Here is a 15,376-nt window from a genome sequence, read left to right as displayed (position 1 = left end):
GAGCTAAGCCCAGGTGGCATGACCTCGGAGAACAGCTTGGTAGCATCTTGCTTCTTCCCTGGTGGATTTGACACCCTGAGCCCCAGAGGACCGCAAAGAAGTGCCAAATAGAAGTCTCACTTATCCCGTGATTGTCAGGGACCCACTGCTTTGGAAAGACTTCTCTTCATTGATAAGCATTCTGTTTTTTTTTTTTTTCTTCTTTTTCTTTTGTCTGTGTGCAGGCAACATGTCGGCAGAAACACCAATAACCCTGAATATGGACACCCAGGATCTGCAGATCCAAACGTTCACCGTGGAGAAGCTGCTGGAGCCTCTGATAATCCAGGTACGGGCACTTTGGATCCTGCAATGTGCAGCGACCATGGCGGCGGGAATAGCAATGAGCCAAGCAAAGATTTGGTTTTGTACACGAATGAATACATCATCTAAATGATCCTTCATTTAGACTGGTACTAGCTGGGTGTGGCACTACACACCTTTACTCCTAGCACTCAGGAGGCACAGTGGCTAAGGATGTTAATATAGTAAAGACTCAATAACAACAACAATAATAATTTTGTCTTGTGACTTAATTATTTTCTTGTTGCTATGATAAAACCTCATGACCCAGGCAGTTCAAGGAAGGGACTTTGTGAGTTCAAGGCCTGTCAACCCTTGAGCAGAGATCCTGTCTTAAACCTCTCTAAATAAACTGGTATTAAAATATAAAGGCATATATTTAACATCAATTACATAAATTTGAAAATTTTACCATTTTTTCTCTCAGATTCTTTTTTGTGTATGTGTGTGTGTGTATGTGTGTCTGCAAGCATGTGTGTGTGTAAAATATATTTAAAAAATTTTCTTGCCTCGTTCTTCTTAGTGTTTGGGACTACATATGTGAATCATAATATTAATATCAATATCAATACACATTCACATATATGCATATATAATTAACTCCTCCTCTTCTTCTTTCTTCCTCTTCCTCTTCCTCTTCTTCTTCTTCTTCTTCTTTGTCTTCTTCGTCTTCTTTTCTTCCTTTGTGTGGGCACTTGTGTGCGTGTGTATGTGTGTACATGATGAGTGTGAGGTCAGAGGACAACTTTGGGGAGTCAGTTCTCTCCCGGTTTTCATGCTTGCATGGCAAGTGACTTTATTGCTGGACCGTCTCTCTGACTTCAGAGGCGTATATAGTCTGTAAAACATTGTCATATAAGTTATCTTGCTTAGCCAGGCATAGTGGCGCATACCTTTAATCTCAGCACTTAGGAGGCAGAGACAGGTAGATCTTTGCGAGTTCGAGGCCAGCCTGGTCTACAGAGCAAGTTCCAGGACAGCCAGGGCTATACAGAGAAACCCTGTCTCAAAAAAAACAAAAGAAAAAAAGAATAAAAAAAAGAAAGAAAATTATCTTGCTTAAAAACTGAGGCAAGTTAGTATGATTTCAACCATCTTTATTATTAGAGAATTTTGGTGGTTTGACCTGAGAGACATGGTATCTCATTTGTTACAAAGTAAACTATAATTAAACTATCAAAAATGTGGGAGAAAAGCAGTTAATTAAAGGAATTTTGTGATAGTGTTCTATGAAGCAAGTGATCGTTTGATAATATGGATAATGACCCTTTGGCTTAGTCATGATGTAAGACCTGATTTTATGTGTTGGATCTTTTTGATCTTTAAAAAATGTTTCATTAGCATAAATGATGCATACACGTTGGGTTTATACATGTAGAAGATGTGTTTCGATTATATTTGCTTCTTTGCCTTGTCGGGTGCCCATCCCACTCACACCCAGTGTTTGGTTCTCTTGATTCAGTGTTTGAAGGAATCTATACATTGATGTAGACTTTAACCTTTAACCTTTAACCTTTAACAGCACAACTGGTAAGGAAAATCCCCCTTGACCTACTTCATGTCATGCATCTAGGTTGCTTCTTCCCAAGACACTGAACTCTCCAGGTTTGCTTGGGTGAGAAGCTACGTGGACTGTATGTCTGATTATCCAAGTGTCCTTGGCTTTCCTGTGGATGCACAGCGGAGCAGTTCCGAGGACAGCTGTGGGACTTGTTTTTACTGAGCACAAATAGAGACCTACCACTGGGAAGACAAGACGGTGTAAAACATTTCTCACTGGGGACAGCTGAGTTATATATTAATTGCTGCTGTCTCAAAGTCATTAACACCCGAAATTAATACTACTTAAGCCCATCCACTGAATGGGTTTCATGTTGAGAGACAAAACACAACTATTTGTCCATCTATCTATGTATCTACCTATGTACCTATGTATGTATGTATGCATCCATCCATCCTATCTATCAATCTATCTATCCATCCATCTGATAGAAATCTATCTATCTATCTATCTATCTATCTATCTATCTATCTATCTATCTATCAATCTATCTATCCATCTATCCATCCATCCATCGATCCATCCTATCTATCTATCTATCTATCTATCTATCTATTCATCCATCCATTGATCTATCCATCCTATCTATCAATCTATCTATCTATCCATCCATCTGATAGAAATCTCTATCTATCTATCTATCTATCTATCTATCTATCTATCTATCTATCCTGTCTGTCTGTCTATCTGTCTATCTATCTATCCCCCCCCTCTGTCTCTCTCTCTCTGTCTCTCTCTTCCAGGTTCAGTTTAAACTCAGAGCTCCTGCCTCTGTCTTCTGAGTTTACTATCATCTAGCCTTAATTTTCATTTTACTAAAAAAAAATTAGAATCTCCCAGGAGCAGGGCAAAGAAAATTAAAACACATTCAATTTACTACCAGGAGACAAACACTATTGCATTTCCTTTTAAGATAGCAAAATAGTGGGTATTTTCTTAGAACTTTAATAGTATATAGTATAAATTCAGTGGATAGTGCAGGCCTGCCAAGCCTACTATTTGGAAGGATGAGGTAGTCTAGGCAACACATATACACATTTATATTGAATATATTGAATACATGCGTAGTGGACATATACATTGAAAAACGTTACTTCCCATTCCTGCTTCTGTGGTAAAATAGCACATCACAAGCAAGTTTATTCAGCTCATACTTCTAGTTTGCAGTTCTCACAGGCAATGATGGGTCAGCAGCAGGAGTGTCTTAGTTCTGTTGTTCTGTTGTTGTGAAGAGACACCAGGATCACAGCAGCTCTCATAAAAGAAAACATTTAACTGGGGCCTGGCTTACAGTTTCAGAGGATCAGTTCATTGTCATCATGACGGGAAGCATGGCAGCAGGACGGCAGGCAGACATGGGGCTGGAAAAGTAGTTGAGAGCAACATATGGATTCAGAAAGAGAGAGAAAGAGAGAGGAGAGAGAGAGAAAAATGAATGAATGAATCCCGCATGTTAATTAAGAAAAAAGGAGGCCCAAATTACCAACATTGTAATTGGCAAAAGGATGTCATGAACATTAGGAGGATCATAAAAGGATTAAAAAGCATATGCCTAGGAATTTTATATTCTAAGTTACATAGACAATTATTTGAAATACATGGTCTTACACATGCAAAGGTCATCCAATTACAAATATATATATGAGGAAATGGATAAAGCCCAGCAATCTTTCAAAATATAAAGAACTAGGCTCAGGTGGTTCAGAAGTAAGTTAAGGGGAAAAAAAAGAAGTTGAATTGAATTATATAAATTCTCTACTATCAGTTCCAAGAGTTAGAAGCTGAGAAAATACTTTGTAGCACATATTAATGCTCTAGTGACCAATAACAGACCAAGCCACTGAGAGAAAAGAACTGTACAGACTATTCTCCTGAGCCTAGAAGCAAAAACTTTTAATAACATGTTAGAAACAAGATGCTATATATTTAAAGAAATGACTCCCATAGTCAAATAAACCTACTCCAGTTATCTGAGGTTGGCAAGAGATAGAAGGGGGGCTTTTGAAATCTCAAAGCCACCCCTTCTGACATACTTCCTCTAGCAAGGCCACACCTCCTAATCCTTCTAATCCTTAGTGCTACTCCCAGGGTGATTAAATATTCAAATATATGAGCCTAGGGGGGTGGGGTTATGGGGGAGGGGGCATTCTCTCTACAGCCACCCCAAGGAACTTGACAGAACTGGTCACAAGGATCCAGCAGTCAAGAGCAGAGAGCAATCAGAGGAGTGGATTGATGCTCAACTGCTGGTGCTTAGCTGGCATTCTCTTTGTAATTCAGTCCAGAGCCCAGCACAGGAAATGGTAACTGCTCACATTCAGGTTGGGCGTTCCCACTTTACGTAATCAAGATAACCCTGAACAGAGTCAGTGATCTTTCTCCCTGGTGGTTGTAGATTGTGTCAAGTTGACAATGGAAACTAATCAACACACACACACACACACACACACACACACACACACGAGAAAATGCTATATAGATGATTTTATTAAAATGCTAATTTTTGCAGCTTCCCTGCCTTATTTATTATTTATTATTTATTTATTTATTTATTTATTTATTTATTTATTTATTTATTTATTTATTTTTGGATGCTGGGTATTCAACACAGTTGCACAAACATTTTAAGCAGGCACCCCAACCGCTAAACTATATCTGCACACCAACTTTCCTATTTAGAAAAATTAAAATTTATTTACATGTATGGTTGTCTTGTTTTCCTGTATGTCCGCGTCTGGGCAGCACATATGTGCCTGGTGCCCATGGTGGACAGAGGAGGGTGATCCCCTGAACTGGAGTTATAGATGGTTGTGAGCCTTTGTGTTAGTGTTGAGAACCGGACCTAAAGAAGCAAGCGTTCTTAACCTCTGAGCCATCTCTACAAACCCCATTCTTTATAAAAACGATTTAACAAAATTGCTGCTTAGTTACACGTCATCCAGTTTCAGCCCTGCTTTTATTTAAAGTAACCACTCATTTTGGGATGTTTCAGTGTTCAGCTTTTTTTTTTTTTTTTTTTTTTTTGGATGATTATAAAAGCTGTTCATTGTCTGGAGATGTAGCTCAATTCACAGAACGCTTGCCTAGCCTTGGAGAACCCACAGGTTTGATCCAGAGCACTGCATACACTAAACACAGAGGCAACATCCCAGTAATCAGTCAGGTGGTGGAATCAGAAAGATCAGAAGTTCAGCAAATGAGAGGCCGCCTAAAACACAAGAGATCCTGTCTAAAAGAAAAATAAACATTTCTGTGCTGAGCATCTTTATGTCAATGGGCTATTTCCTTAGGGTTAGTTACCAAAAATATAAGATAGTGGGCAAGATATGAAAACTTTCTCATATTTCTCACCAAAGTTTTCTAGGGGGTGGATTTCAGACAGGACGTCATACCTCGTAACCTAGACAGAACTTGAGCTGCCTAAGTACCCCAGGCTCCTCTCCAGTACCTAGTACATGCTCCCCTTGCCTTAGCGTTTCTAGGGGTAGGCTGACAGGTGTCAGCCATGCCTAGCCACGGGCAAAGTGTCAAGCAAATTCTTACAACTAAAGATTTTGTTCTCGTCTTAGGTAGCTTTCTATTCCAGTGATGAATCCTGTGACTAAAAGCAACTTGGAGAGGAAAGGGTTGATTTCATCTTAACAGCATGCAATCAGTCGTGAATGGGAATCAGGGCAGGAACTAAAGCAGAGATCGCGGAGGAGGAGTGCTGCCTTGCTCAGCCGGCTTTCTTATTTATCCCAAGGACTACCTCCCCAGGGGTGGCGCCACTGAGCCCTCCCACATCAACCATTAAACAAACAAACCGAACGTCCCTAGAGATGTACCTACAGGAATTTCTGACAGAGGATTTTTTTTTTTTCTTTTTCACTTGAGATTCACCCTTCCCAAATGACCTTAGCTTGTTCAGGTTGACAAAAAAAAAATCTAACCAGCACAGTTCCTATAAGTTGCACTTATAAGAGAGGGAAGAGGGAAATGACCTTTACTTTTGCGGTGGCTAAGTGACAAGTACATTCGTGTCATCGAATATCCCCCCTCCCCCATGAAGTTGTGACACTGGAGTTGATCACTTAAAACTTGATGATCATAAAGGATGCAGCCGTATTGTTCTGAGCAGAAAAAGCGCTGTGGGGAAACTAAGTTTCATTTGTCCTTTGAGACAGAGACTCCCTGTGTAGCCCAGGCTAACCTCAATCCCCTGGCCTCAGCTGGGATTCCAGTGCTGACATCACCAGAATGCAACATCACATACAGCCAGAAGCTAGCATTTATGGAAGAGAGGAAACTAGTAGAGATTTTGGTCAAGCACCTTGTGCTATCAGGCGACAGGAACTGGCATGAAGAGATACGGTAGTCACAGCTATGTGTGCCCCAGTACATGCTAAAACTATCAGCATCTCTCTAAATGGTATTGATTCCACCCAGACAGTTAAGGGGGTGAAAATGATGTGAAAGAACTCATCTTAGGAGCCTTTGATGCAGCATCTGGGAGCATGCTTTCCCTGGTCAGCGGGAGCTCTGAGTCACCTGCTCCTGCAAGGCCAACTTTATCTTTGTTGTCGAGTTTTAAAATGTTTATTGATTTCTTAAAGGAGGCTTGGCACATCACTTTGCCAATACCCCAGCTGGAAAAAAATTTTTTTATAGGTCTTGGCAATAGTCAAGTCAAATGAAATTACAAATATTAATAATGGATGGGATAGCTGCTGGGTGTAAGAACTTTCTCACGAAGCAGTAGTCTCAGCAGAACAGAGTTATCTGGACGTACACTTGGTTTTCATTATCATAGGATTCTCCTCGCAAAACCCTAATACATTTTAAGTTAAAGAATTGTTTTAAAATAACTGACTTTACAGAACTTTATGCTCAGCTTTTAAAAGTCTATCACTTAAAAATATTTATTTTTAGCTGGGCTGTGGTGGCGCACGCCTTTAATCCCAGCACTTGGGAGGCAGAGGCAGGAGGATTTCTGAGTTCAAGGCCAGCCTGGTCTACAGAGTGAGTTTCAGGACAGCCAGGGCTACACAGAGAAACCCTGTCTCGGGGAAAAAAAAAAAACCCAAAAATTTATTTTTAAAAGTCTATCACTTATTTTAAAAGTCTATTACTTAAAAATATTTTTTACTAACATTTATTTATTTTTATTAATATATATTTATATATACACATACACATATGTACACACACACACTACTTAGGAATAGCTTTTTTTTGTATTCTATAATAATAGTCATTGACCAAAACTAAGACTATCTTGTTACTCATGCACGAGTCAGCATAAGTGAGGTTGTATTGACACAACCCTAAAATCTCAGAGGCTTAATAAAAATTCATTTAGAGTCTAAGCTATAGACGCGTGGTGAGTGTGTGTGTGTGTGTGTGTGTGTGAGTGTGTGTGTGTGGGTAAGCCACAAGTGTGCAGATCCTTCAAAGGAGAGCGGTGGATCCCTTGGAGCTGGAGTTGCTGGCAGTTGTGAGTCACCTGACTCCAGTGTTGGTACTCAGACTCTGGGTCCTCTGTAAAAGCAGCAAGTGCTTTTAACCACTGAGCCACCGCTCCAGCCCCTCATCTGCTGGCTTTGTCACACACAAATCACCTCTTTAAATTATAATGAGGCTGATTTTTCTTGAATAACCTTGTGCTCGTGAGAAAGGAAAGAGATAGTTCTTTACTATCACGTTCTGTCCTCGCCCCAGGATGTTTAGTTTGTATTTAAAATATTTGGTTGATAGAATTACATATTCATCTGTATGTTATGATTTAATATATGTGTGTATTATCTGATGACCACCACAGCCAAATTAATGAATATATTCATTTTGCCCATAAGTACTGTTTGGTATTTGTGAAGCAAAGACACTAAAAGCATATGTAAACTATAACATTTGCTTCATTAAATTTCACGTATATTATGTAGTCAAATATAGTTACTATCCTATTCACAAATTAGATTCCTAGAGCTTAATTCATCATATGACTGAAAATTTGTATCCTTTGACTAAACTTCCCACTTTCCATAGCCAAGATCCATTCTCCATTTCTCCAAGATCCTGGAAACCACTATTTTATGCTGTTCTGCGGTTTCGTTTATGTAAGACTGTATAGTAGTTCCCTTTTGTGCCTGGAGACATTATTTGTTGTAATAATGCAAACATTATTGAGGATAAAAGCTTTATGTTCATGCATGCTGACAGATGGTGAGAAATCCTTTTCTTAAAATGACTTAACAGTGATCATGTATGCATATCGCATTTTGTTGATTTCTGTATCAGTAGACTCCTAGGTCATGTCCTTATCTGCCCCCCCCCCCAGAGAGTTCCTGGTTTGAATAGTTGCATGGTTTATATAGTCAGATGATACAGTATCTCATTATGCTAAATACGTTTTAGTAGACGCTCATCTCCTTTACATTAAAGTCACCATTTTAGTAGCCACATTAAAAAATTCTCACGCTTCCCCACTGTTTATCTTTCTGCCACATTCCTTCCTCACGGGGTTGTGCAGGAATCACTTGTCTTGGTTCATAATTCAAGATTGAAATCACATTTTAATTTTTGGAGTAATTGGTCATAGATACTATGCTGTCACTACAAGGTCTTAATTCATTTGTGCATAAATCTTCATTCTGTTCTTTCTATAGCAACCAAAGTCTTCCCTACCAAACGTGATTTATCTTTAATCTTTTTTTTCCCCCTTTCTCGTGGGTTCAGGTAAATCACTAGGTCATTTGCAGGGACTCTCAGCCTGGGATATATTTCAATCATTCGCTTTCCTTTTTCTCAGTGTGATAACTTACACACTGCGTCCCTCAGCAGTAAGTTCCCCCAATGGGTCAGAAATATATTTTTTTCTCAGCAATTACATTTTTATGATTGCAACCGCAGGCACCTGCATTTTATCACTTCCAAGAGCTGGTTGTGGCGGTGGAGTGAGAAAAGTCTGTCTATGCAGAGCTGTTCTTCAGGGAATTTACATCTCTGTGTTGTCTCTCTGAAGGCGGCATAAACTGCTAGATCGTGCCATGGTTATTATGTAATGGATCCATCAATAATCTTATTTACCACAAAATATAATTTTCTGCGTGTCAGATTCATGTTGAATGTAAGTTAAAGGAGTAGACTAAAAAATCTCTTAAAATAAAATAATAAATCCCTTTATAAGGTGTTATAAAGATTTTTTTGGCAAAAGTTAAGATGTGTTTTATAGCATAAATATATTCCATGTTCTTAAAAGGTAAATATAGGATTAGCGCAACAGTAATTAACATTATTTTTCTGGTTCTCATTACTAACTCTCTGCCCTATTTCTACTTTCATACTGACTCCTAAATATCTACACACACATACACACACACACACACATACACACACATGTACACACGTGTACACACACATACACGTATGAGTGTATTGCCTACATGTATGTATTTATGCAAGATGGGTACCTGGTACTTATAGAGGTTAGAAGAGGGACACCAGGCCCCTTGGAATTGAAGTTGCGGATGGTTGTGAACCACCATGTAGATGCTAGGACAGGACCCAGACCCTCACTAAAGAGCGGCAAGCACTTTTAACCACTGAGCCATCTTTCTATCTCCAAATCTGTATCTTTATGGGAGTCTACTTAGGAATAGCTTTTTTTTTGGTATTCTATAATAATAGTCATTAGCCAAAACTTAAGACTATCTTATTACTCATGCACGAGTCAGCATAAGTGAGGTTGTATTGACACAACCCTAAAATCTCAGAGGCTTAATAAAAATTCATTTAGAGTCTAAACCATAGACGCATGGTGAGTTACCCAGGGTCTGTGATCAATGCCTGTGCTCATGGACCTAGGCTAGGAGAGAGTTCATCTCCTCTGTCAACACGGGCAACAGGACATGATGAACCATGAAAATGGGCCCTGTCATGTCCACTTGTCACATATGTCACATATGTCGCTTCTGTTCATGTTGTTTTGTTTTCATCAAAGCAGTGCTGTGTCCAGAGTGAATGCTGGATGGGCAGTCTTGCCCAGTGCTCAGAGAAAGGAAGGGGCTCTTCAAGAACAGCACCCCAAATTATTGCTTTCTCTTCGCCTCCGTTTGTTAAGCCTCCATCTGCTCTCATATTGTTTTGCTGCCCTAGTCATATTTTACTTTATCTAGGGTTGGAAAACAGACTTGGTGACACTTATGGGTTGTTGAGGAGCTTGTGAGTTTCCAGCAGATGATCATGAATTGATCCTATTACCACCATCAAGGGAGAGACCTCCTACCCCTGGGTTACGTGGGCTCTTTGGTTGGATCTAGGAAACCAGTCAAGAAGAGATGATCAGTATAAATATGAAATGAGCCAAACATTTCATTTCACATGTGTGGGAGGAGCTTCAGGAGATGGAATTCTGAAGCTAATGTTAAAGTGTAATGCTCTGATAAATTCCAATCAACTTACGAAAGAATGAAAGAGATAGATGGATTTCTGAGCCTTGCTGGTAAGTTCTAGGATACTTTTAATGGATAGATGGTGGTAGGGATATAGAAGTTAGTGGGAACTCTGAGTTTATTGAGAGTTGGAGAGATGGCTCAGCTGTTGAAAACACTGTTGCTCTTGGAAAGGACCTGAATTCAGTTCCCAGACCAAGGTCACACGTTTTACAACTGTCTATAACTCCAATTCCAGAGGATACAGTTGTCTTTTTCTGGTCTTCATAGTACTTGTGCCTGCACACACACACACACACACACACACACACACACACACACACACACACACACACACACACAGAGGCATGCACATGTATGCACACACATATAAATGCACACATACAAATTAAAAAAATCCTTAAAGAACATTCTTTTAAAGAATTTGTCTAGTGAGGCTCATTGTCAGCCCAGTTTCTAACCTTGATTGTTTAAGGTGGATTTGCAGCCTTGGCACATGAAGGGAAATCCCTCCCCAAAGAATCTTCACAACTTGCTATGTGTAGGAAAATCATGTCTTTTGGTCCTTTCTGAAGTCATAGGTCATTAAACGATTTCAACTTTAAAAACTGATTTACTAGCGGGACAGTGGTGGCTCTTCCCTTTTTAATCCTACCACTTGGGAGGCAGAGACAGGCAGATTTCTGAGTTCTAGGCCAATCTGGTCTACAGAATGAGTTCTAGGACAGCTAGGGATACACAGAGAAAACCTGTCTTTAAAAAAAGCAAAACCAAACCAAACCAAAACAACCCTCCCCCCAAAACCCAAAACCCAACAACAACAACAAAAAACCCCCCACAAACCAAAAAAAATTGATTTGCTAGTTTGGTATATTTTGTGATATCATGTCCTTAACTCCTCTACCAACCTCTCTTTGTAGAGCTAAGCAGTGGATACCTAGAGAATACAGTCATTTTAGGTACAGAACTGAAAAAGATGTGTTTTAGGTACTGTTCTGTTTCTGTGATAAAACACTATGACCAAGGTAGTTTTTAAAAGAAAATGTTTAATTTGGCTTATAGTTTCAGAGAGTCAGAGTCCCCGACAGTGGAGCTAAGGATCAGCTGAGTGATTACATCGTTTTTCTTTTCTTCTCTTCCCTTTTCTTTCCTTTTTTTCTTTTTCTCCTCCTCCTTCTCACTGATGCCAGACAAGGCTATCCTCTGCTACATGTGTATCCTCTTGTGAATATTTTGTTCACCCTTCTAAAAAGCACTGAAGCATCCACATTTTGGTCTTCCTTCTTCTTAGGCTTCATATGGTCTGTGAATGAAGTTTGGGTCTTGAATCTTGGGTATTCTGAACTTTTGGGCTAATATCCACTTATCACTGAGTACATACCATGTTTGTTCCTTTGTGACTGAGTCACCTCACTCAGGATGATATTCTCAAGTTCCATTCATTTGCCTTCAAATTTCATGAAGTTGTTGTTTTTAATAGCTGAGTACTATTCCATTGTGTAAATGTCCACATTTTCTGTATCCATTCTTCTGTTGAGGGACATCTGGGTTCTTTCCAGCTTCTGGCTATTATAAATAGGGCTGCTATAAATATAGTGGAGAATGTATCCTTAGTACATTGGAGCATTTTCTGGGTATATGCCCAGGAGTGTTATAGCTGGGTCTTTAGGTAGTCCTATGTCTAATTTTCTGATGAATCACCAGACAGATTTCTAGAGGGGTTGTACCAGCTTGAAATCCCACCAGTAATAGGAGTGTTCCTCTTTCTTCATATCCTCACCAGCATCTGCTGTCACCTGAGTTTTTGATCTTAGCCATTCTGACTGGAGTGAGGTGGAATCTCAGGGTTGTTTTGATTTACATTTCCCTGATGACTAAGGATGTTGAACATTTCTTTAGGAGTTTCTCAGCCATCCGAGTTTCCTCAGTTGAGAATTCTCTGTTTAGCTCTGTACCCCATTTTTAATAGGGTTATTTGGCTCTTTGGAGTCTAACTTCTTGAGTTCTTTGTATATATTGGATATTAGCCCTCTATCGGATGTAGGATTGGTAAAGATCTTTTTCCAATCTGTTGGTTGCTATTTTGTCCTATTGACAGTGTCATTTGCCTTATAGAAGCTTTGCAATTTTATGAGGTCCCATTTGTCAATTCTTGATCTTAGAGAATAAACTATTGGTGTTCTGTTCAGGAACTTTTCCCCTGTGCCCACATGTTTGAGCCTTTTCCCCACTTTCTCTTCTATTAGACTCAGTGTATCTGGTTTTATGTGGAGGTCCTTGATCCACTTGGACTTGAGCTTTGTACAGGGAGATAAGAATGGATCAGTTTGTATTCTTTTACATGTTGACCACCAGTTGAACCAGAACCATTTGTTGAAAATGTTATCTTTTTTTCCACTGGATGGTTTTATCTCCTTTGTCAAAGATCAAGTGACCATGGGTGTGTGGGTTCATTTCTGTGTCTTCAGTTCTACCTGCCTCTCACTGTACCAATACCATGCAGTTTTTAACACTATTGCTCTGCTTGAGGTCAGGGATACTGATTCCCCCAGAAGTTCTTTTATTATTGAGAATAGTTTTTGTTATCCTGGCTTTTTTGTTATTCCAAATGAATTTGAGAATTGCTTTTTCTAACTCTATGAAGAATTGATTTGGAATTTTGATGGGGGATTGCATTGAATCTGTAGATTGCTTTCGGCAAGATGGACATGTTTACTATATTAACCCTGCCAATCCATGAGCTTGGGAGATCTTTTCCATCAGAGACTTGAAGTTCTTGTCATACTGATCTTTCACTTTTTTTGGTTAGTTACACCAAGATACTTTATGTTGTTTGTGGCTATTGTGAATGGTGTTGTTTCCATAATTTCTTTCTCAGCTCATTTATCCTTTGAGTATAGAAAGGCTACTGGTTTGTTTGAGGTTTTTCGCTTGGGAGAAAATTATCCATTTCATCCCGATTTTTCCAGTTGTATTGAGTATAGGCTTTTGTAGTAGGATCTGATGATTTTTTGAATTTCCTCAGTTTTTGTTGTTGTATCTCCCTTTTCATTTCTGATTTTGTTAATTTGGATACTGTCTCTGTGCTCTTAGGTTAGTCTGGCTAAGGGTTTTTCTATCTTGTTGATTTTCTCTCAAAGAACCAGCTCCTGATTTTGTTGATTCTTTGTATAGTTCCTTTTATTCTACTTGGTTGATTTCAGCCCTGAGTTTGATAATTTCCTGCCATCTATTCCTCTTGGGTGTATTTGCTTCTTTTTGTTCTAGAGCCTTCAGATGTGCTATCAAGCTGCTAGTGTATGCTCTCTCCAGTTTCCTTTTGGAGGCACTCAGAGCTGTAAGTTTTTCTCTTAGCACTGCTTTCCTTGTGTCCCATAGGTCTGGGTATGCTGTGCCTTCATTATCATTAAATGTTAAGAATTCTTTAATTTCCTTCTTTATTTCTTCCTTGACCAAGTTATCATTGAGTAGAGCATTGTTCAGCTTCCATGTGTATGTGGGCTTTCTGTTGTTTTTGTTGCTATTGAAGACCACCCTTACTCCATAGTGATCTGATAGGATGCATGGGATTATTTCAATCTTCTTATATCTGTTGAGGTCTGTTTTGTGACTGATTATATGGTTAATTTTTGGAGAAGGTACCATGAAGTGCTGAGAAGATATGTTCTTTTGATTTAGGATGAAATCCATTTAGTCCATAACTTCTGTTAGTTTCATGTGTCTCTGTTTAGTTTGTGTTTCTATGATTTGTCCATTGCTGAGAGTGGGTTATTGAAGTCTCCCACTATTATTGTGTGAGATGCAATGTATGATTTGAGCTTTAATAAAGTTTGTTTTATGAATGTGGTTGCCCTTGCCTTTGCAGCATAGTTGTTCAGAATTGAGAGTTCTTCTTGATATAGTTTTACTTTGATGAATATGAAGTGTCCTTATTTATCTTTTTTGATACCTTTTGGTTGAAAGTCGATTTTATTCAATATTAGAATGGCTACTCCAGCTTGTTTCTTGGGACCATTTGCTTGGAAAATTGTTTTCCAGCCCTTTACTCTGAGGTAGTGTTTGTCTTTGAACAGGTTGGGTCCTGTTTATGTATCCAGTCTGTTAGTCTATGTCTTTTTATTGGGGAATTGAGTCCATTGATGTTAAGAGATATTAAGGAATAGTAATTGTTGCTTTCTATTATTTTTGATGTTATCTTTATGTTTATGTGGCTATCTTGTTTTGGGTTTGATGAAAGAAGATTACTTTCTTGCTTTTTCTAGGGTGTAGTTTCCCTCCTTGTGTTGGTATTTTCCACCAATTATCCTTTGTAGGGCTGGATTTGTGGAAAGGTATTGTGTAAATTTGTTTTTGTCATGGAATATCTTGGTTTCTCCATCTATGGTAATTGAGAGTTTTGCTGGGTATAGTAGTCTAGGCTGGCATTTGTGTTCTCTTAGGGTCTATAAGACAGCTGCCCAGGATCTTCTAGCTTTTATAGTCTCTGGTGAGAAGTCTAGTATAATTCTGATAGGTCTGACCCTTTTTCCTTCCTGCTTTTAATATTCTTTCTTTATTTTGTGCATTTGGCATTTTGTGACAGGAGGAATTTTTTTCTGATACAATCTATTTGGAGTTTTGTAGGCCTCTTATATGTTTATGAGCATCTCTTTATTTTAGGGACCTTTTTCTTCTATAATTTTATTGAAGATATTTCCTGGCCCTTTAAGTTGGGAATCTTCACTCTCTTCTATACCTACTATCCTGAGGTTTTTGTCTTCTCATTGTGTCCTGGATTTCCTGGATATTTTGGGTTAGGAGCTTTTTGCATTTCGCATTTTCTATGACTGTTAGGCCAAAGTTTTCTATAGTATCTTCTGTACCTGATATTCTCTCTTCTCTCTCTTGTATCCTGTTATTGATGCTTGCATCTATGACTCCTGATTTATTTCCTAAGTTTTCTATCTCCAGGGTTGTCTCCCTTTGTGGTTTTTTAAATTGTTTCTAGTTCCACTTTTAGATTCTGGATGGTTTTATTCAGTTCCTTCACCTTCGTTTTTCGTTG

General features: G+C 38.9%; 1 protein-coding gene across 1 annotated transcript in view; it reads left to right on the top strand.

Moving 5' to 3' along the window:
- The first annotated feature begins 229 nt into the window (after positions 1-229).
- Ctnna3 (catenin alpha 3) overlaps positions 230-15,376 on the top strand; it is a 1,484,299-nt gene continuing 1,469,152 nt past the window's right edge. The window contains exon 1 of the mRNA XM_052164514.1: positions 230-328. Coding sequence (XP_052020474.1) covers positions 230-328 — 99 coding nt within the window. The remainder of the gene's footprint in view (positions 329-15,376) is intronic.

Source organism: Apodemus sylvaticus, chromosome 19 (assembly GCF_947179515.1).
Source record: "Apodemus sylvaticus chromosome 19, mApoSyl1.1, whole genome shotgun sequence".
NCBI lineage: Eukaryota > Metazoa > Chordata > Mammalia > Rodentia > Muridae > Apodemus > Apodemus sylvaticus.
The sequence above is the reverse complement of the archived record's forward strand: the minus strand, read 5'-3'. Positions and strand labels throughout refer to the sequence as shown.